Source organism: Parasteatoda tepidariorum, chromosome 11 (genome assembly GCF_982258835.1).
Source record: "Parasteatoda tepidariorum strain Cologne lab strain chromosome 11, Ptep-v5.0, whole genome shotgun sequence".
In the NCBI taxonomy this organism is placed as follows: domain Eukaryota; kingdom Metazoa; phylum Arthropoda; class Arachnida; order Araneae; family Theridiidae; genus Parasteatoda; species Parasteatoda tepidariorum.
Window position 1 is genome coordinate 55,855,269 of NC_141765.1, and position 23,505 is coordinate 55,878,773.

General features: G+C 28.7%; 1 protein-coding gene across 2 annotated transcripts in view; it reads right to left on the reverse strand.

Annotated features, from left to right (window-relative positions):
- The window catches only part of LOC107445948 (synaptogenesis protein syg-2), a 137,335-nt gene that overhangs the window by 53,334 nt on the left and 60,496 nt on the right, over positions 1-23,505 (reverse strand). For both annotated transcript variants that reach the window (XM_016060465.4, XM_087154398.1), the window contains exon 2: positions 19,386-19,591. In XM_016060465.4, the coding sequence (XP_015915951.1) occupies positions 19,386-19,591 (206 nt within the window). The remainder of the gene's footprint in view (positions 1-19,385; positions 19,592-23,505) is intronic.

The following is a 23,505-nucleotide window of genomic DNA, read 5'->3' on the forward strand; positions in this document are numbered from 1 at the left end:
ATGTGAAAATAATAGATTTTCGTACAATCCGAATGATAATCCCAAGCATCAGTCCAAGTGCATTCAGAACTGATTCTGCGGTAGTCATGTGATCCCTCTTGACTGAGTAAGCCAATCCTCAAGAAATGCAACGAACGCCGATGGAAAATCAACCAACTTGAGTAGGAACGACAGAATACCTCACGAACTTACATCAAAACTGTTGTTATACTGCTATTGTTGACAAGGGATTTACCACCAAATATTAATGTATAGTTTCAAAATTTCATCAATCCTGGTAATTTCGTATGATTTCAGAAGTCTAGTTAATTTTTACTTTCTTTGAGTGAAACGATAAATTTATCGATATCAGGTTTTTGTTGATTGAATGAAATGATTTTTGTAACAAATACCAAAATATTTAGATTGCGTGGCATATTTAGAAAAAAAAATTTCTTCAGTGAATTAAAGCCAATAAACATTAACTTTAAACTTTTTTTAGACCGGTACAGTAAGTAATAAGAAAACGGGAATAGAAATGGGAATAATGATATTTTACATAATAATGATTGTATTATTTTATAACTATGATGAAGAAAATGTTTTGGCGTTTGGACACTCTACGTTTTTCAAACATATTTTTTTAATATATCCTGAATCCTTACGACCTATTGTGTTATAAGCCGATATTGGCCAATATCCTGTGTGTGAATGCCTGAAAGCAATAGAAACATGTTTATTGACTGTAATGGGATAAGTGTTACATTGATTTAAACAGTGTGGTAGACTTTACCTGATACAGGTATTTTAAATGTACTTTGACAGCTTTGGATACTCCTTGCATTAAAACAGCTTGTAACAAAACTATCGTATAATGCAATTAAGTAATTAAAAATCTTATTTAATGTTAAGGGTGACATGATTTTTATACCTATTTATACATAATTAAAATATGCTATTTACTTAATTGACTACTTTTTATTTGATAAATTAATTATTTGAATTTTTAAGGACATAATAAAAACCGATGTGTTAGCTTTTTCATGAACGAAATATTAATGCAGTCCTATAAGTTTTATAGATTTTTACAAAAAATCTAGTTCATGTGTAGGACCTCAAAGTCACTAAGAAAAAGTACATTATAATAATCCCCTTTATTTCAAATAAACTGTTTGGACCTAATAGAGTCTGAGCTTCAATCATCTTATAGTTTTTGAAATTTTGCACGAATACTTATTTATTACCCATTTACATTGTTAACGAGCCGGCCAGATGGCCGAGCGGTTAGTGCGCCTGACTGCGAAGCCAATGGCCGTGGGCTCGAATCCCGCTCTGGGCATGGATGTTTCTCTCTCTTGTGTTGTCCTCTGTTGGGCGTGATGAGTGAATGTGGCCCACCCTATGAGACCACCCTGTTTGAGGGAGTGTGGCGTGGATAATTTTTTTCTCGCCTCCGTGACTTTGGTTCACAGGTGTCCACTGGGTAACGCGAAATGAATAACAACGCTGGCATCTTCTAAGGCGAAATGAATAAAATTTAGAGCCTGCCATTCGAAAAAAAAACATTGTTAGCGAATTGCGATTTTAAAAATTAAATCATAAAACACTAACTGAAAATACAAAATTATTTTCTTTTAAAATTAAAATTTCTTTCAATATAAATGGAATGAATTTAAACGCAGCCCATTTATGAAATTTGATGCATCGAGGAAAACAATATTTGTATCATATCACATACTCTTTTAATTAGCTGTTTCAGTTGCATACTTTACGAAATTTGTCGTCGGTTAAGTAAAACATTTAAATTAAAAGGGAAAATTACTTTGCAGAACCCCATTAACACTTAAAGCAGCTAGATGCATTCTAAATCCGAGAAAAGTCAGGGAAGCCATTAAACTGTACTATCTTAAAAGTACACACCTTAACAAATGAGATAAACTTCTCAGTCGAATTAGATTTAGATCTAGAAGAGTAACGGCATTAGAGAAGCCGTCAGTAAATGGTACAAAGCTATTAGTGTAAAGAAAATGGAAGAGACAATAGAAAAGAGTATTGTATAACTATACATCCTAATACTCAAGTTTTTCACTATCAAATCCGAATTTGTTTCAAAGCACTTCAGGAGAAATGATAAGATTTATTAAGGTGCTGAAGTGTTTAATCTAAATATATGAATGTATTGCTATGGAATATTTAGCTGGGAAAGATTACAGTTAAAGCATTTAGTAGCAAGTTTTTAGTTAAACTTAAAATGATTTGATATTAAATAAATAATCCTAAGATACTGACGCAGTGAAGAAATTACTTAATTGAAAGCTTCATTCCCTTCATGTCCCGCAGTAGACTGACAAGGTTCCCGGCAGGGATTGGAAATTACACCTTTGAAACTTATTTACTTTTCTTAAGAAATTATTTAATTAATTTATTCAAGATCTTGATTTTATCATTTCTACAACGAATAATAGAGGATTTTTAGATGTAAAATTGGAATTTCAATAGTCATTGCGTCTTGAAATACATTAGATAGGATCTCTAAAATAAACTTGTTTCCAAGAAAGAAGTGGATCCCCCAGAAGACTGAACTTAAAGACACGGCTCCCAGAAGACTACCGAAGTCAAGCATTAATGGCTGCTGTCAGTGTGCGGGTGGGGGACTGCTTGGATCAGTCTGTGTAGGGACCGAGGGTGTGCTGTATTGGTCCTCGTTAAACTGTTCTACCGTAAAGTACTCGACTTCGCGTGCAGGTCGTCGAGCTACCGAAGCGGGGGTGCCATCCCCCTCTGCAGACGATAAAAATTGTGATGGCATGTCTTCGGATCATCCCCAGGGATGCTTCCCAGACCGTCGCCAATAGCCCATTGAGCAGCTCTAGTGCGACGTAAATGAACTACAACTCATTCCTTTCAAAAATATACAAAATAGAAATAACAGTCGACACGTTTCAAGCCCTCAAAAATACGCGTCCATTTTTAGGACGTGAATAAGATTTATTTTATTTTATTGAAATTACATACATTTGCTGACGTGTGTGCTCAATATAGGCTTATAAGTCATTGTCAAGTAGAAAATACAGATAGAACAATTCAGAGAAAGACATCACAAAGAATACATCCAGGGTTACGGCGGGATTCGAACCCGCTACCTCCACGCTTAACAGAGCGTTTGGACCGTCGATACCGCTCGGCCAGGGAGGCCCCGTGAATAAGAAGAAACAGAAGTGATTCGAAATAGAAAAAGTAAAGTTGCCAACAAAAAATGAAGGCGAGAGACAATACTAGAAAAATCACAGTCACAGTGAGAGAAAAAAAAATTAGAAACAGAACAAGAAAATCCACAGGGGCCGAGAGGAGCAAATCAGGGTAAAATGCATTTACACGCGCAATGGAGAGATGGTGATAGGAGTTCCATTTTTCACTGCACTTTTACTCACATTGTAGTATTACACTTTGGCAACTTTACAAACAGTTCAAATCATCCCTATTTCTTCTTATTCACGTCTGGCAAGTCTAGAAAATGGGCGCCTATTTTTAGAGCTTAAAGCATGTCGATTGTTATTTACATTTTGTACATTTATGACATGAATGACGTTTTTTATCCAATAATGTTGTGATATTATTTATAACTGTGCACTTATTTTTCAATAGTGCACTAATATTTTTCAAGATTATCTTTCGGTTTTCTCTTGATGAATCTCCAGTCATCAAGGAATTTATATGGGATCCTTTGCATTTTTAAATTTTTTTGTGTTTGAAACTACATCAGTGCAAATTTTGGAATAAAGGGGTAGGTAATTTCGTTCATAAATATTATATGAAACCTTGTCTTTTAATGTACTTCTTGATTAGTATGCAGCTGAAGGTGTGATATTTTATTGCTATTACAAAAATGGTCAAACGAACTACTTTAGGTGCAAAAACTGTTCATCAGTGCATTCGAATACGTTTCGTATATAAAGCATTTAATCCCATCATGACCATGATCACATATATGAGATCACGTGATTCTTTCTTCACTGCCCACTGTATCTGTGATGCCACAATTGGCATTACGTATTTATTTGCAATCCTTTTAAATATCTCTCATTACTTAAGCTGATTTTTATTAATAGAATTACTTTTAAAATAAATCAAAGACTTAATCTTTTGAAACGAATATGAAATATTTATTCTTCTCTTAGATCAATGTAACGGATACTTTTTATTTCATTACTAGGCAGAGTTATTAATTCACTGTCGCCTCTAATCGAAAACAAAAATCTATTAATAACTTTTTATGCTAAATTTCTAACCGAAAATATGTTTCTGTTGCATGGTTGTAATGATTCTCATAAATTTGTTGGTGACTCGTAATCGCCAAGGTATTCTTTCAAACCCAATATTGATATGCTGGTTGGCTTTGTTATGGCCATGTTATATTTTGATAATTCGCCAATTTTGGATATCCAACCCATGCTTCTGAGTCCGTTGGGAACAAATTACACGTATTTTTTAATTTGGCTTTTGATTAGGCAGGTCGTGGGGGATTGGTTTCCCATGGCCTGTCCTTATTAATATTATTATACAAAATTGATTCAACTGAAATTCTTATGGATAATATTTATATTTGGTGTCTCGAGCTCTGCAAATATACAATGAAATAAAAGCTTTTTATTAATTATGATCCGGTTCAACTGTTAATTTTCATCATCTTCTGTTTTCATCACAATCTTCAACCATACACCATACCAAATACAAACTCCACTCACACCTTAATATTTCACCATCTCAACATGAATGGCACCCTGAATCTTCCTTCTTCATAGTATCATATATAAAACGAAGCTCCTGTGGCCCAAGATCACACCAGACGTAACCTTAATACGGTACTCTCTTATTACATCTGTATTAATGCTTATACGTACTTTTCAGTATGTATAAAAACGGAGTTCGCTGGCACGGGGAAGCTCTTCTTTCTACAACCGCTGGTTCTAAAGCGTTTTTCTTTTTTATATATTTCATATAATAACGGGCCCTGAACAGCAGACAAAATTATCAATGCAACGTGATAGTTTACAACTATCAATGTTTGACTCCATAACTCTTCATCACAATTTTGAGCTCATCAAAGTAGATAATGGAACTCCTCAAACATTAGGACAAACATGGAATTTTTTGATGGCATTCGCGTTACATGAAAAGGAAAACCAAGAAAAACCTCACACTTAGCCCAACGGTCAAGGGATTGTAACCCATGATTCGTCCACTATTGGTGATATTTCACGTCAGCACTGTTGCTGGTGAGAGCCGGGAGTATAATTCGTATCAACTAGTCACCGTTGGGATTTGAACATGGGTTACCTTATTAGGAGGCGAACGCTCGATCCCAAGCTCTCGAAATGGTAGTATGTCCATGTATAAAACAAAAAAGAAAGAAAAAAAATGATGTCGATTAATACTTTTTGGATTATTACATTTCTCTTTTACAATTATTTTTTAATACATCAACTTTTTCTCCTCATGCTGATTTCAGCAAAACGTTTTTTCAACTAAATCAGTATGTTATTAAAAACTAATACGTTTTCTAAAAGATCAAATCAAAATTGAATGCATTTGTGCAAAAATATCATCAAACTCAGAATTATGCTACTAAATTATTTCTGTGTTTTATGATTAACTATTTCAAATAAAAATTATTGGATCTATTCAATCTGCTGTGAAATTTCTTATTGAAGCTCATGATTAAATTTTTTTCTTTGTTACAATTATTTCGAACACACATAATTTATTGCGTCTCATTATATTTAAAATTTTTTATAAACTATTTGAAATCTTTTATAAAAATGCGAAAAAACTTAATGTAATCTTTATTATATATATATATATCATTTATATATATATCATTTATATATATATTCATTTTATGCTACCTATTAAATATTAATCGCAAATTGAAGTCTCACTAAGTTATATAATATAATATGAGTTTAGTTATTCTCCATTCACAGATATTGTTTATCGTATTTCAGTTTAAATATATTTGAGTGCTGTGAATTAATGTTTTTAATTAAAGAACTAGACGGAAATAAGTTTGAATAAGTGTCATGTTTTTTGAAAGTTTATTTAATTGCAAAAATAAGCTTTTCATTCTAAGCGACAAAAACTTATACTAGATTTTGCTTCATAAATTAAAATACTATGAGGAGTATTATTAAATTTAATGCAATGCATATGTTGCTTAGCATAGTTTAAATAATTATTCACTTCCCTGTAAGAGTAGGGGAGAGTGGGGTCAATTGTAACAGGGTACGATTGTAACAGAGCAAAAATTTCGAGTGTCGGGTTCTAGATTTGATTCCTAGGTGGCGCACAAGGTGTATTTAATAAATCTACATGCACACCCCTGCTGGCAACCATTTTTATGTACTTTTGAAAAAGTTACATCACAAAAGATATTTTCACGCTACATAAGTACTTTTTTTGGTATTAGAATATTATATTGTAACAAAGTAATTTTATTTAAACAAATAAAAATTATTAACCGAATATTTAAGTGAACACCTTAATTAACATTTCGATAAAAAAAAATTAGTTTTGTTATTTAACTAGCATTGTTTTTAACAAATGAAGCTGAAATGGCGTTATGGGGACGTTTGTAACAATAAGTAAAGGGGCGATTGTAACAGCTGAAAATAAATAATCTTATGTTTACAAACCATTACTTAACTCTTTAAGAACCACCAATAGTTTCCTATATCATTCATATTAAGTTGCATGTGCATTATTTTATTTGTTCCCTTTCACAGCATAAATTAAAATTTTTAACCCCTTAAAGTTAAAAGTTTAACCCTTTAGGTCTCTGCTCATTATTTTTAATATTTTTCCTCCTAAAATATCACTACTATTTTGATAAAAAATATATCACAACTATGATAATGTGTGTAATTGACTATGTTTTAGTTGAATTTATGAACTGTTACAATTGACCCCGTAAGTGGGGACAATTGTAACAACTGCACGACTGTCAAAAATTGTTAATAACTAATATAATAACATTTAAAATTAGGTATATATTTATTTTCTAGTAGAGGATAGTCTACTTTATTCGTCTGTCAATTAATACTAATAATATATTGGATTTTTTGTTAGTTAAAAATAGTTAAGTAAAAAATGTTACAATTTACCCCACTCTCCCCTACAGAAAAAACACGAATGCCAATTAGTCAGTTTAAATCAGATCATGAATAAAATGGCCAAAAAAGATTTTTTTTTAAACACTAATTGTCTCTCTTAGTTATTTCTTACACAACAAAGTATCTTAACTCTCATAGAAGCGGTTTCATTTATTGAACAGAAAGATAAATATAACGACTAATCTCCTTTTTTTTAAAGTACAAAAAGCAATTCCAAACTGTGAAATCTTGACTTAAAGGCTTGTAATGTAAAGCCAGTAGTAAGCGAATTTTCGAGACCATAAAATTATTTAAACACCTTATCTAAACCAACAGGATCTTTAATATGCAACTTTGATCCGAACATTGAATAATTTATACTCTTTTTATTTTTTTATAATTTGAGTCTTTATCACTACATATCTTTTTACACGCTGTAAGAAGTTTCCTCACGTAGCTAGGAGCGGAAGTTATTCTAACATGATGCTTTTTAAATTATGCAATGAAAGTAATATCATTAGAAAACAGTGGAATATATTTTCTGCGCAATTAGTTTACAAAGCTGCAAATTTCATTAAAAACCTTTATTTTAGAAAGTATTATTTTAAAGATAACTGCTTCCGTTCCAATAGCTTTAATGAGGACAAAGAAATTTAAAAACCCTTATAAATAAAATACTATACTCTAAAGAAATTTGCTTAGTCAAAACTATGAACTAGAACTTTGTTGAAACTTGCCAAAATTTACCATATTTAAGAAAATTTATTACTGATTCTAAAACATTCTATTGTTAATTTTAACAAAACCTTTACAAAAACGCTTCGGTAAAAATTACCACTCTTTTTGGTGTTTCTATAGAGCCAGAAATACGACAAATATTACCATAATTAGGTAGTTTTGACCATAGTGTTTCTCAGTGCAGGGGGGGGGGGCGTAATTTCAACTCGGATCATGGGAGTCCCTTTGTCGTCAGGGTAACCGTGGGAAGTTATCTCAGGTTACGGTAGGACGTAAAATAACTTTTAAACAGATTATTATGAAAAATTTACGAACTATCCGTAAAATTGATTTTTTATCGTGAATTATTATCCTGTAATTTTTACAATAATATTTATCTAATTAGAGTTATTCCATGATTTTACGATTTGTTATTACTGTAAAAATTACGGTATATTCAGATTTTTATCGCGTAACAGGTGTCAGTAGAAAAGGATTTTATGAAGAAAAAAAAGTAACGGCAATCAGGGTGCTAGTACATTTTACAGTAATTTGATCCGAGATTTTTTAGAGTGCACCTTAAATTGATTGAGATAATTGAGAAGTTATAAAATGTTTCTATTCTTCATTTTTAAAGTCATATAAATATAGATCTTGAAAAAGAAATGAATAAATGAAAAATTTTATGATTAAATATTTAAAATAAAAAATAATTGATTTAAGAAACATTTTATAAGTAAAATATTCATAACTTTTGAAAAAAATTCTCAAAGTCTTGTGACACTCCAAATAATGATACATTTATCATTATTGCTTGAAAAATATGCAATAATGAATTATTTACATATTTTAAATGAAGTTCATTTGATGGTAGTATTCTTCGTTTGACAAAATATCTACTCATCATCAATTTCAGTCCAATAAATTCTAGAGAATTCTCGGAACTAAAAACACCGGTCCTCTGACTGCCGATACTTTTCCCCGTAATTTAATCCAAATTTTTTGTGAAGAAGTCTTTAACACTCACGTTGGAGACCTATGATCTATAGGAAATAAATTAGATAGTTATCTAATTTTAAATTTAATTATCCCTGAATTGTTGTTACTAAGTCAGATACAATGACTCAACGGTAACCCAGAAGCGGCAGTGCAAAATTTCTAGGTGATTATAATAAATGGTCGATGATAATAATGGTGATTAAATAATGATAATAATGGTGATAATAATAATGATAATAATGGTGATAATAATAATGATAATAATGGTGATAATTAATTATATTTAATTGCGATTATAATTAATGGTCTTCTAGGTGATTACATTGTATGTCGAAATAAATACTAATGATCTTAAATTCAAAAAAATTAATTAAAATCTTTAAAATTTTAAATGTGCAAGGTATATAGATATGGAATACAAATACATTGCATTGAATTATCATTCACGCTACAATAAAAAGTAAATCTTCTCTTTGCATTTGATTCTAAACTATACATTTCGGCTTCATTCATTTAGAACTCATCCTCATGCATATTGCATATGCAATCTTCTTCCTGAGAAAACCCTATTTAATCCGAAGGAAATGAGTGAGAGAAATAAGAAATGACCGTTGGGAAAAAGGAAAAAAAATGGATTCACGAGGAATTACTGCCTTTGTAACAATTTTATACACTTTTTTTATTCAGATAAAGATCAAAATCGTCTTTTCTTCGCATTATGTTTGGATTTTCTATTAAAAAAACTACATAAATTAGTTTTATCAATGTGGTTTTAAATTACTTTTTCTTTCATTCATCTCATGAATAGCTCTATAGCTTTGGGTGAAAAAAAACAACCGGTAATCAAGAGATTTGTAAATGAGTTAATGTTTTTATTTAAAAAAATTAACCAATTTTCATTTAATTTTTTTAAAAAAAATACTGGAATTTTTTTTAACTTGTAAAGGAAAGTTTCGATTAAGCTTGTGAAATATTTTGTTTTTATAAATTTGAGCAACATCTTTGTAAACCAGTATTTATGCAGCGTGATGCGAAACGAAGTAGATAGCGATTTGTGTCAATCTTTTAAACTTATTTCTTATTGTTTTCTTACAATATTTGCCAATTACAGTCTTGTATTTTGCTTTGCGTCAAGAACAACTGAGTGATATAACCCTAAGAATTGAGACAGTTATTGAGTTCCATAATTAATTATAATATAGTGGATGTAATATAGGTGATTGTTTACTGCATCAATAATGCCCATATGTTGTTCCTTTTTGGCTTTTTGCAAAGTGCCGAGTTATATTAAGATATTGTGACAGATACAGTTTTTAATGTTTAATGCAGTTTAATTTGAATTCTACATATGTTTTCTTATGGTTTTCTAACAGTCACATTCTTTGAAAAAATCTCTTAAAAATTGAAAGAAGTTTAATTACAATTCTACATAGTTCCGCAGCTTTAACCAGCTGTACTGGTTCAGAAAGGTGTGGTTGTCTTTAACTTTTTAAAGCAAATTTTTGTTGTAGCTATTGAAGCTGCTGAAAATAGATTGAAGTTGAACCTAAATTACTGTAAGTATTAGTTTGTATCAGAAAATCAAAGACTACAGTGGTCTTTGATAGCTATGCTGATTTGAATAATCCCGTAGGTACAGAAGAAAATCAAATGAAAAATTGTTCAATTATTGTAACACAACTATAAGTAGACCATTCAATGTCTTGTCTGAAATTAATTTCCCTTCTTTGTCAAATGTTCTGTTTAAAATGAATGAAACATTCGAGCATGAAATTACTAAGAATAATTCATTTTTTCAAGTTTTGTAGCAAACAGCGGTATTTGAGGACCAAGTTGATTTAAGTAATGCGGCAGGTAGAGAAACAATTCAAAGGCAAAATTGTTCATTTTTGCAAATCTCTAATAGCAGAGAAAACGATTTTTTGTCTAAAAATAATATTATTCTTAAATATTTTGCTCAAAATGATTCAACATTTCGAGCATGTAATTAAAAAGAATAACTCTAATTTTGAAATTTTACAGCAAATATTGGTCTTTGAGGAACAAGTTGATTTGAGTAACGCTGCAGGTAAAGAAACGATTCAAAAGCAAAGTTGTTTAACCTTTGCAATGCAACTATTGGGAAAGCATGCAATGCCCTGCCTAAAAATAATTTTCTTTCTTTGCAAAATATTTTGCACAAAATGGTTCAATATTCGAGCAGGAAATTACTAAGAATAACTCATATTTTGAAGTTTTTCTACAGATAGTGGTTTTTGATTTTCTAGTAGATTGCAATAATGTAAATGGGCTTCGAAGAAATTTAAAGGAAAAACTGTTCAATTATGACAAAGAACTTTTGCGAAAAAAGTACTATTTAAAGTACTTTTTTCTTTGCAAAAGAAGGCTTTTTATTTTTATTTATTGCAAAAATTAATTCAACTGCATTGTGTAATACTATTGAGAGATAATTTCATTGGTTGAAAGATCTCAAGATATTCACAAAAGCAATCGTCAAAAACTTGTCAATCAATTGTTAATTCATTAAAAGTAGCTCTCGTGTAGCTTAACAATTGTTAAAATTGTCTTAAAGGAGGTTTTCCGGTCTAGAGGTCTGATTTAATCCGTATTTTAAACTTTTTTTTCAGTGAAATGAAAAAATAAATTGTGTAATGATTTCATGGTTTTATTTAGTCCCCTTTCTGCTACATTTTTGTTTCTTTCACGAAATAATAATAAATTAACATATAAAAATGATAGCGAAGATTACAGTATACTCCGTGCATTGACGAATGGGCGCAACTCGATCGGATGGACCCAAATATTAACGATTACCTATGAGTGAAGAACCAAAGAATCTGAAAAAAATGCCACGTTTTTAATGAATGGTGGACATTTGAAAACAATGTAACAAAAACCAACTTTTTCTGGCATTTGAAAGCACATAGGGAAAAAAATCAAAATTTTGGATTATGTTCTATTTTCGTTAGTTCCTAACCATAGTCACATGAACTTTTAATAAATTTCCAAAACGATATCACAATCGATCGAGTCGTTTTTCTGCACTCCAAGCGCCTAGCAGAAGAAGTCGTGTTTACGTTTTTATAACGTTTCTATACTATTTTTTGGAACTTACCATCAATCGTCGATGCTTGGACACCACAGCACACGTTCTACGAGATCATGTATTTCATGGTACGCACTTCTACATCCCGAGGTTGCAGATTTGGCTTTTTTGCTAGAGGTAGACAGGCAGTGCCTCTGGTGTACAAAGCGAAATGCGTTGCGCATTTTGCAAATCTCGAACGTCGTTTGCAATTCGATTACCCATGATATTTATGATGCTGGAAACCCCCTTTAAACCATCACTGAAGATCACCGGAACCAAATAATTAGCAATTTTAATCACATTCCTACTGGAATGCATGTTTTGTGGAAAAAACGTCCAAATAAACAAATTAAGTGATTCGTTGTTGTTTTGACTGCTGGCGCCAACACATATTTCAGGTCATTTTATTTGACATGTGTTCGAATGTTGGCCTGATTGCCTACTGTGCAGTCGCTGAGTCCACGACAACGCGGAATGTCTTTAGCGACGATCAACCATATCAAATAGTTTCTGGGCAAAACGGCTTCGTCTACATATTCTTCAAAGTATAAGGTTGCGAAATCTGCAATAAAAATTGCTTTTTTTTATACTTCTAGACCAGAAAACCCTTTAAAAGATTGAGAACCCTTTAAAGCATTGATTCGCACTTATCTTTCACCTACAAACCTTTTACAATATATGACATATTTCTTATTAAAGTTTAGAAAAAACATTATTATTATTAAAACATATTGCTTTCAAACGTAACTCAATGACTTATGACACAATGCTTATTTTATCAATGCCTTTAAAAAGAAACTGCGTGATTCATTTTATTTAATTCTGAAATCCAGAATTTCATATATATCCAATTCCAAAGCTAAAAATATTAAATTTTTAAATGGAGTATTAAAACTTGTTTAGTGGAAAATCAAAAAGTTAGACCTGTTAGCGTTAAGTGTGAGTGTTAAGTGTGTATATTAGAAAGAGCTCGTTTCCAATATACATATAATAAAATAATTTCTGTTCTAGATCTAATAAAATAATTAATCTGTTTTACTATTATTTTGTCTGCAAAATGTATAAAAATATATATTAAGTTTTGTCAACAGAAAAAACCCAGTTGCAATTTTTGAACATAGTTAGTGGAGTAAAAAAGTTCAATCCGCAGCCTATGGTCCACCGCCTATTATGTTACATGGAAAAAAATTCTGGTAAAAAAAAACTTTACTCTTTGAGTTAATCAAATCAAAATATCGGTATTTAAACCATTCCCTTGTTAATTTTTCCGTTCGTATGGCAACGGTTATCCAAAAATTCGTTAAAGGATATTTAATTGTCAAATTATATGAGTAATATTATTTTCGTCATGAAATATATACTAAAAAATATCATGAATACTTTATACTATTGATAATAAAAAAGGGGTTATAGCTCATAATTTTTCCAAAATTAGTTTCTTATTTATTAATTATAAGTTTATAATTGCTATATTTCTCGGTATTTATTATAAAGCAACTTGATATTATAACGTTCATTTTCATTTACAACACCAGAGATCATAATATCAAGAGCCGACTGTAATACATTTATCTTTAGAAAAAATGTTAATGTAAAATTAAAATGTTTATATAATAATGTTTAAAAAAATTCATATCGATGAGTGCTGCAGTTTTAGAAAAGATATATTTTTCGACACATCTGTTAAATTATCCTTTAAAAAGGAACCTTATTTTATCACTTAATTCAGTTCATATACTATTTAAATATTTTGAGAAATATGCTAATAAAATCGAATGCATTATACAACTGCTAGATATAATTATAATTTAAAGCCTGTGCAAAAAATCATTGAGGTAAAAGAGCAAACCTGATTCCTGAACTCATTATTACCTTTTTACGCACCCTTTTTAGTCACTGAACTCAAGTAATGATGATTTGCATCATTTTTTAGAGTGAATTTTCTTGTTGTCTTTTCTCCCTGTGATGCTTTTTATGTCAGAGAAATGACTTCTATGGTGACTAACTAGGGGTTCGCATTTTTTTTTTCAAATTTTTTTGAGGCCATCAAAAACCTTTCTTTGACATATGTAATCATTTTATGTACAGGTATCTTTGACACTGCTTTATTTACTGCTCTGAAGTACTAGTTTCTTTCATATTTTTGAAAGACTAGTATTAGGTCCTATTTTTAGATTATTCTGAAAAAATATTATTGATTTTTTCTTTACTAAAGGAAAATAGTTGTCTGCAATAATTACTTATTTGTAAGGATTTTGTAATTAATTTTATTTATTATTGTTAAATTCCTTTTTTATATAGAAATATTAAAATATTTCAGCGGGGAAAAGAACAATATTTGTTTATCTCTAAAACTACGTAATTTCAATCTAAAATAATTTGCTTATAAAAAGTGAATTTATGCCCGCATTTTTCTTTAACACAATTTAAAGGGTGCTTTTATTACGTAATTAAAGGAATTAAAATTTATTTTAATATACACTCATGGACAAACAAATTAGCGCACCAAAAATGAGTCATCAAAATGAAACGAAATTTTACATTCGTAATGACTACTTTGATATGAGTAAATGATTAGAAAATCAAAGAAATTCGATAATCTTTGATTTTCTAATCATTTACTTATATCAAAGTAGTCATTACGTATGTAAAATTTCGTTTCATTTTGACAACTCCTTCTTGGTGTGCTAATTTTTTTGTCCATGAGTGTATATGGTAGCGCTTATAGCAGGTGATCAAGAAACTAAATTGTATTTAAATAAATATTATGATGTTTTAAAAATCTAGAAATTAATAGTTAGAATTCAATCAATGTCATGCCATCAAATATTACCCTCATAAGAACAATTATTTGCATAGATATCTTTTTCTCTTCTTAGGCTAGCGCAAACTGGCAAATAATGTTTTTATAACACATTTTAAATATTTCATGAGAAAAATTGATTAGAAGCTTTTATCTTTAGAAAAATATGAAGTGATAGAGGCGTTGGAATAACGACAGCGGAACTCAGCCAATTTCTATTTTATGAAAAATGAAATCACTCACTCAGTTGAATTTTTCCTTTCGGAAAAATTTCAAAGGTAGGATACTGGAGTTTTGGCAGATCTTAACTGATTTGATACGTTAGCATATGAAATATAATTGGCATTTTTGTCAACATTTAGAGTTGGACGGAATCTGTTATATTTATTCTGAGGATCAGTACTGTTCAATTCGTACTCAGATACGATTTAAACTACAGTTTAATTTTTAATATCTTGTTAATTGAATTCTATTTAAAGAAAAATAATTTATATCGCATATTACAAGATTTTATACTCTATGACAATTGTCTGCAGATAGCTCAGGCTATGTGGACCGTCCCTGGCACCATCCAGTGCACGAAAACCAACCAACTAGATTTTATCCATTTTTTTAATTTACTTGGTTTCAGTAAGCTAGAAATATTATCCATTGTCACATTTCAGAACATTTAATTCAGTCCATTTGTAATATTGCCGAAAGAAAACGCTGCGAAATTTCCTAAAACCAGTTCCTTTTTCTTAAACGAAACTAAATAGTTGATACATGGAAGAGAAATGTCTTAAATTTCTGAATTCAAACCCAGGAAAATAAGAAAAATACAGCGCTTTTCATATTTGTTTACGTGTACATGAAATAAGCTTTAAAATTAAGTTTATGATTTATATATCAGTTGATTTTAAATCGTTTGCCTGCCAATATTTCAGTGATGGAGCATGGACATTGAATTTAAATTTAACAAACAAACAATATATAATGTTCAAATAATATTGTTTTCTATCATATTTGAATTTGACTATGAAGTATTTCTTGCATCCAATTTCATTCAATTTTCATAATTATTTTATTTGTATGAGTTTTTGAAATTTGATACAATTTGTTGATTTTAACTGCTTTTAATATAATTTACGAAAAAACCAATTTTTATAAGACGACTTCAATACTTAGGATGATAATATAACTCTCGATTGGATTTCAAATCGAAATTTTATTTTAAAGTTGAAATATTAGTTCAAAACCAAGTGTTCCTTTTTCGGAACATTAGTGTCTTAAGGAGTTATATTTTTAGATTCCATTTAATTCATTGAGTAATATTGTGTGGTATTAGTATTGTGGCTTTAATTTTAAAAAAAATATGGTGCTGAAGTTAAAAGGTGTTCATCTTCGTTTGACCAAGAGAGAGACCAGTATGCGAAGAGTTAGATTAACATGAACTTTCTGGTGGCTAATGATAGAGTGTTAGAGACAGAGGTTATACTTATCAAATAATGTAAGACTAATACTCATTCATACTCATTATTTTTTCTCATTTCATGAAAGTCTAACAGTTTCCAGGTAAAGTGGTATATTTTAGAAGTTGTTATGCTTTTTCTTTTTCTCATTTGAGAATGATGGAGTTGGATTTTTCAATATAGTCCCAACAATAGTATTGCATAGAATATTGGTATTGATTTTTTTTCAGGAGACATTTGTTGCTACAAAATGAGTAAACGAAAGTAGTCAAAATTTTTCTTGCCCTTAGCATCATGTTTAAGTTGCATAACGGTACAAAAAGTAATGTCGTTTTTAGGAACTTTGTTTAAGGTTCAGAAAATATAGATATTTTTCAAATACAGCTTGGCAAAGCAGAAGATTTGATACAGAAGAAAAACACACAGAAAATTAATTTCCAATCTGTGCCACCGGAATAGTGGATATTGTTTTCAAAAGCAATATTTTAGCAGATGAAGAGAAAAATCGAATCTTAGGATCAAGTGCAAATAAAAAATGAAAGAGGGAAAGCCCAATCATAAAGTTGAATAAGGAAATGAAATTTGATAAGCCAAAAATTCTGAAAAAGCAAACTTTTTTTAAAAAATTGTTTTGAAATTTTGTCCTGCTGACAGATTTTTCCTGTAGGAGAATATGTAGAATATGTCTTCAATCCATGGTCATTATTTGCTTCGCAGTAAGTTTATACTTTAATTAATTTATTATTATTTTAAACTTTAATTATTTTGCAATGAATTAATAAGTTTAAGATGATGTCTTCAAATTTCTTGGACTTCTTAGCGGATTTCACACTTTTCTGTGCCAGACATGTACTGGATGGGCCGCAGTTGAAGTAACCGAAGCAACCATCAGTAAATAAAAGGAAAAAAAATCTGTTAAACACTGATGATCCAAAAATGGAACATTGTTAAAATCACGCTAAATTTTTCCACTCTCTTTTTTCTTCATTTTCTTTAAAATACCTTTAGTAGTGAATTTATACAAGTTCAAGTTATTATTTCTTTTATAATTCGGAGTTCAAAAAATCAATGAATTTATAGAATTAAATATTGGCTATTCTTATATGAAAGATGATAAGGGACATTTTTGTCTCAAGTAGTTTACTTTAATAAATAATTTGAAATTTGTATTACAATGTTAAAATGAATATGTCGTTTTTTTAACTGTGCAATGTTATAATGCACTAAAAAATTGAGACAATAACTGGGGTATCCTCCCTTAGTTGAAAAATACCCTTGTCTCCCTCAGTTTAATCTAGAAACTGACGGTGCATTATTTAGTTGTCTTGAAAGCATGTATATTTTAATTGTAGTTTGGGTTTTCAGTTGCGCACCAAACTTCACATGGGATAATTAATTGTTTTAACTCGGATGTAACCTAGGAGCTCTTTCGACCAAGCAGAAACTAATTGTTGCTTTCCTCGTGTCATTTTTAATGGACATAGTTATAACTTTTTGGAATTAATTTATTGCCATTATTCTGAAGTTTAGACGTGGCTACAGTAAAATTTTGAAAAAGTAGATTACAGCTTGTTTGTAAGTATCTAAACAATGAAAACTATTACTATAAAAAAGTTCTATTTAGAGTGATTAAGATTGCAGAATAATAGACAATTCTTCGTTTATAAATCCTTTCCTATCATCTTCTGTTTAATATTTTTCTTTTAAAATATTATAGATTGATATAGATTTAACTTAATTAACTGTCTTACCCAGAGCCAAGACTTGACCCCTATTAATAAGCTGTGGATATTTTTGAATCACCAAATCAACGATTATCCAAAATTGGTTCAAGAACTTCTATGTCAATTCCAAGCCGAGTGGAGGAAATTACCACTAGCTGTCATACAATAACTTGTAAAAAAGCATACTCCAAATGTAAGACTAAAATTGTCTTTCATGGAGCTTTAACCAACAATTGAATGTGAATAAAAGTTGTATATCTATCATAGATGTTGAAACATTTATTGGTCGATACTCTATTTGTCATAGTCTGACTGGAAAATATGGTTCTTTAAAAATTCCCGACATCATTAGAGTACATTTTTGTGATATATTATTCATAAAATTTTTTAAATTTTATACCATAAAAACTGAATGAATAGTTATTATATACAACTAATTCATTCAATTTTGAATTACAGTAATACTCATCATACACAGTAATACTCATCATTCTTACTAATTTAATTCTTAAAGGAAATCAGATCGAATGTCACTCAGTGCTTATTAATTTTGTTTACTTAAATTTAACATCATACTAGCAACTCATAGTAAGACTATATTATTTGTTAAGGTGAAAATAGTTCATAATAATTACATAATAGCATTCATTTTTTACAATATAAATGAACTACAACTATCAATAATCAAATTCTTCATTCTTTTCTAACAAATGGTTGCTATATTCATCAATGCATTATTATAAAAGCGTTTTAGTAAACTGAAGTCCATACTAAAAATAATCTGCATTTTTTCCTTAAAGAGAAATAAAGGTATTTGATCCATTGTTTCATTATTTAAAAATCTTGTTATGAAGAAAAAAATGTCAAAAGTCTTCAGAATGGAATCTGAAAATATTTTCAAACTCAAAACTTAAAATGTAGATGGAATACATTGAAAAACATTCAGATTACTGTTAAAAGGATTGTTAGTTCGCTATCGACTTCTTTTTAATAACATTTTAATAAATAAACATAAGACCATTTGGCATTGTGCTTTTGAGGCATATTTTAATCTAATCTGTTTGATTCATATTATTTAACGATTTTCAGGAAAGTTTATTTTCTTCAGAAGGTTCAGGAATTAGGCCATAATACCAACAAAAAAATTTCTTACAACAGCTTGACTAACGCATGATGAAATGAGGATTGAGTAGCAATTTTAAAATGAATAATTGGACTTAAGAGTGGCTACGAGATACATTATAATATTCTGCAGATATTTTTAAGAAAAAGTAAACTTTTCAAAATATTATCGAGATTTTTCGAACAATATAATAAAATAGATTAAAGGTCACACCAAAAATATCAGCTGCAATGTGACGTAAATAAACTAATACTACTATCACACCAACATAACTGTTTTTTAAAATCTCCAGTATATTAAAATATTTAATGCTTTATAATTACACAAAATAGTTTTGGAAAAAATTTACTTACATCAATAAAGACTCCTTCTAAAGTATATCTTTGGGCGGAAGGTTTGTCACTAGGTAGATATCTATAAAACTCGACATTATCTTTATACCATTTTACAGAATAAAGTTCATTTCCTTCAAGGTCATAGCCGCAATCTAACCAAACAGAATCTCCTTTAAGTACAAAACCAGGTACTCCTAGGTAAGCGAAGCGAACTGGTAAACAATCTGAAAAAAAAAATAATTTATTAATTTCAGAATAATATTTTTTAATATTTAGATTGAATAAGTAATGAAATCAAACAAATACGAACGCATTGTATGCCTTTTATATGCAATAGTTAAAATGATAAAAATTTGAACATTACAACAAGCAATGTTTTGCTTTGGTAAAATTATTAATATGCAAAATGGTTTCGTATTTTAGAAAGATTGCTTCAATATATATTTTTTTCTGGTAAAATATTTAGTCAAAATGTGATAATTGATGTTTCATTCTATTTTTTCTAAATAATTTAATCAGTGACTTAAGTAAAAGAAAATGCAAATGCATTGAGTTTTCTATTTATATATATATATATATATATATATATATATATATATATATATATATATATATATATATATATATATATATATATATATATATATATATATATATATATATATGATCGAAAAATCATTTGATCGAAAAATGAATCTTCAAAACATACTTAGAGAGCTGAGAGTTGTACACCATATGGAATAGATGAAAGAAAATCGTTAAACTTACTAAAGAAAACGCAATAATTTTTTTCGTCTAGTTCAAACTTTTCAAGATTCTTCAAAATGCTATTAAATTTCTAATGTGAGTTTAAGATATGTTGAAGTTTTCTTCAGAATTATTTAAAATTACGCTTTCATTTTAAGTTCATTGAAGATATTTAAAAGGCTGACTCTATTTAAGAAAATCTGTGTTTATTTTAAAATTACTGCCTCCTAAGCTTATTACTTGAGTTTCTAAACTTTAAATCTAAACTTTCACTTTGAATTAACTCGCGTATTTTAAGCAATTTCATTCAGTAAAAGGATTTGTTTAATTTTTTTTTCAAATTTAATAATCATTAAATTATTTTTTCTTTCTTTTTAATTAATTCAACATGCTTGATCTCATTGCTGGATCCTAAAAATTACCTCTGAGAATGTTTAAACCTAATATTTTTTGTGCAACATATGGCAAACTCATTCTGATAGATGTTATTTTCTTTTTGTTAGAAAAGATATTTGGAAACTATTAATGAGATTGCACAGCACAAAAAGCTCTTAAGAATAGTGCAAAAGCACAATTTTTAGTCATTTTCACAACATAAAATAGTCTTTTAATTCATCAGACTAGATCTACAAAGGGAAGAAAAAAAACCAATAAAACTACGGTAAAAAGTATTGGCACCCTTAGCACAGAATCTGCAAAATCCAATTTTGGCGTTAAGTTTTATACCGCAAATTTTACAGTAATATATATTAAATTACTGTCATTAAGTGAAAATAAATGTAAAAATTACGGTAAATCGGATTTCTATTCCGTAAAATTGTGATGATGGATTTGATGGAAAAAAGTACTGTCATTTATATTGCTAGTACATTTTACCCTAATTTGTATCCGGAATTTTTTACAATGCAGTCAGCTCTTTTGTCTTTTTTTGTTATAAATATGCTTATTTGAACATTTTTCTGAGATACTTTAATGCTCAATAAATTTATGGTGTTATATGTTCCTAATCGTAATCCTATTGCAAGGTCGAAAATATTTTGTGCAAAATGTTACCCTAACACAACTAAAGAAATATATTTCTATTCATATGATATTTTATACATTAACCATTGAACAATTTTTCTTCTCATAAATGGATAGCGAAATATTTAAACGATTTTTGAACGAGAAAAATATTGGAATTTTAATTTCAATCTGAAAATAAAACGACAAGCATAACCATGGGATTTAATAAATGAAGTGGATCCAGGACAAAAAAATAAAAGAAATTAAAAATTGAAAGAATTAATGCTATTAATTTTCTTCAAATTGGAAAAAAACTTGTGTTTTATAGCATTAAAATCGTGAAAAAATACTTTGTTTTTATTTTTAACTATAAGAAACTTTGACAGAACAAATTTATATCTCAATGATCATTTTATCAAATTTGTTTTAAACTTTATATACGTAGCTCCAAATCTGAAAAATGCTTAAAATGTCTAAAACATATTTTTAAATACATTACTTTTACTTATTCGAAATGAATCGAAATATAATAATTTAGATTTTTATATAGATAATTTTACAAAAGTGAGAAAGTTATTTACGAAATTTTAATTTTCGCACTCATCTTAATATTTTATTTTAACATCGCTAAACTTTAACTTAAAGCAAATAATGATGTTTTATTATATTTCAGTTTCTGTTTTTAATTTGTTTATTTATTTATTATAGATTTATTTTAATACTTTATTTATTTATTTTTTTTTACTTTGAAAATTACTTTTAATATATATAGCTTACTTTATTTATTACTTTTAACACTTATAGTGTAAATATTTGACACAAAATAAAAAAATTTATTCATGTTCCGAAATGTTTGTTGCTTGAATTTTCTAAATCTCCAATTCACTAACAGGTCAGCCTTTATTTAATTTCACTAAAATAAATTTATTCTGAAATTCAAAAAAAAAAAAAAAAATCGCAATTTCTTAAATGATTATTATGAGCCGAAAAGTCTACTTTGTTTATCGTAAAAAAATTTTTTCAAAAAGCATATATAATTTTACGAAGTTTGATGAAAAAAATTATATAAAAAATTTGCGAAAAACTCATGATGTCATGTTTTACTGTAAAATCTATTTTTAGCGTAAAATTTAGAGAATTAAAAAATCTGATAGTCTAGTGTTTTAACAGTAATATTTTTCCAAAAATTACGATATGGAATTGTTTTCGGTAATAATGGATTTTACAGTATAATAGACTTTACGCATGTCTCACTCAGGGTGCCAGTACTGTTGCAGCGTAATTTTTTACAGTGCAGAGAGATAAAAAATAACTTTGCTATCTATTTATTATTTATTTGCTATTTATTTGCTATCTATTCATTATTTATTTAAATAATTAATTCTTAAATGAAAAATCAAATAATTTCTGAGATATATACTTTTCGAACACCCTATATTTATGTGTGTGATTATTTAGGAATAATTTATTATACATAACTTTTTAATTTGACATCAAAATTATGATTTAATAAAGTTTTAATCTTTTTTATTAAATTCCTGACATGTGCTTTTTCTAGCTGAAAGTAAATACACATTTAGAGACTATAATTATTTTTGCTTGATATAAATGTGTAAAAATCACTTTTCAACAAAACTCTTATTGATTTATTGACAAAGATATAGTTCTGAAATCAAAAAAAGAGTAAAGTAAAAAAACGAGTCAGTAAAAGCATGTAGATTCATCCATTTTCTTTCAAAAGCAAAAACAGAATCAAATTACACTTAAGTATAAAAAAGGGAATATATTTCTTCCAATTTGCAAAGATTTCACTTTCTTTCTTAAAAAAATATTTTTTATACACTCATATTTTTTGAAAAGATAATTTGATTTTAAGGTGAAAGGTGTTAGTGATCTTTTTAAATATGTTTTTTTTTTTTTATTATTTTCCAATTTGAAACTTCTTTTGAGAAGCTTGAATTGATTGAAATATTTTGTAGTTAAAAGCTGTATTAATGTTTACTCAAAAAACAATTAGATTCAAAATAAGTTAGAAGCATTAAGTTTCTTTTTAAATGTTCCGTAATATTTATTAGACAAAAAAATCTTACGCGGTGGAATGTTTTATTGTTCATTTAAAATATTTTTTTTTCAATCTAATTTATTATTTTCTTTTAGTTGAATTATAAAAACCCAAAGCAAAACAGTAGAGCCAAAAACTAATAATAAAACAATATTTAATATGCTTGATGCCATTAAAAATAGAAAGCAAAATTATGAAAATCTGATTACTTTTTCTTCATGAAATTTAAAGATATTAGAGACATTAAAATACAAAAAAAATTTAATAGGAGGGTATTAATTACTCTCCCAGAAAAAAGAAAACAAACCAGGACCAAACCGAAAG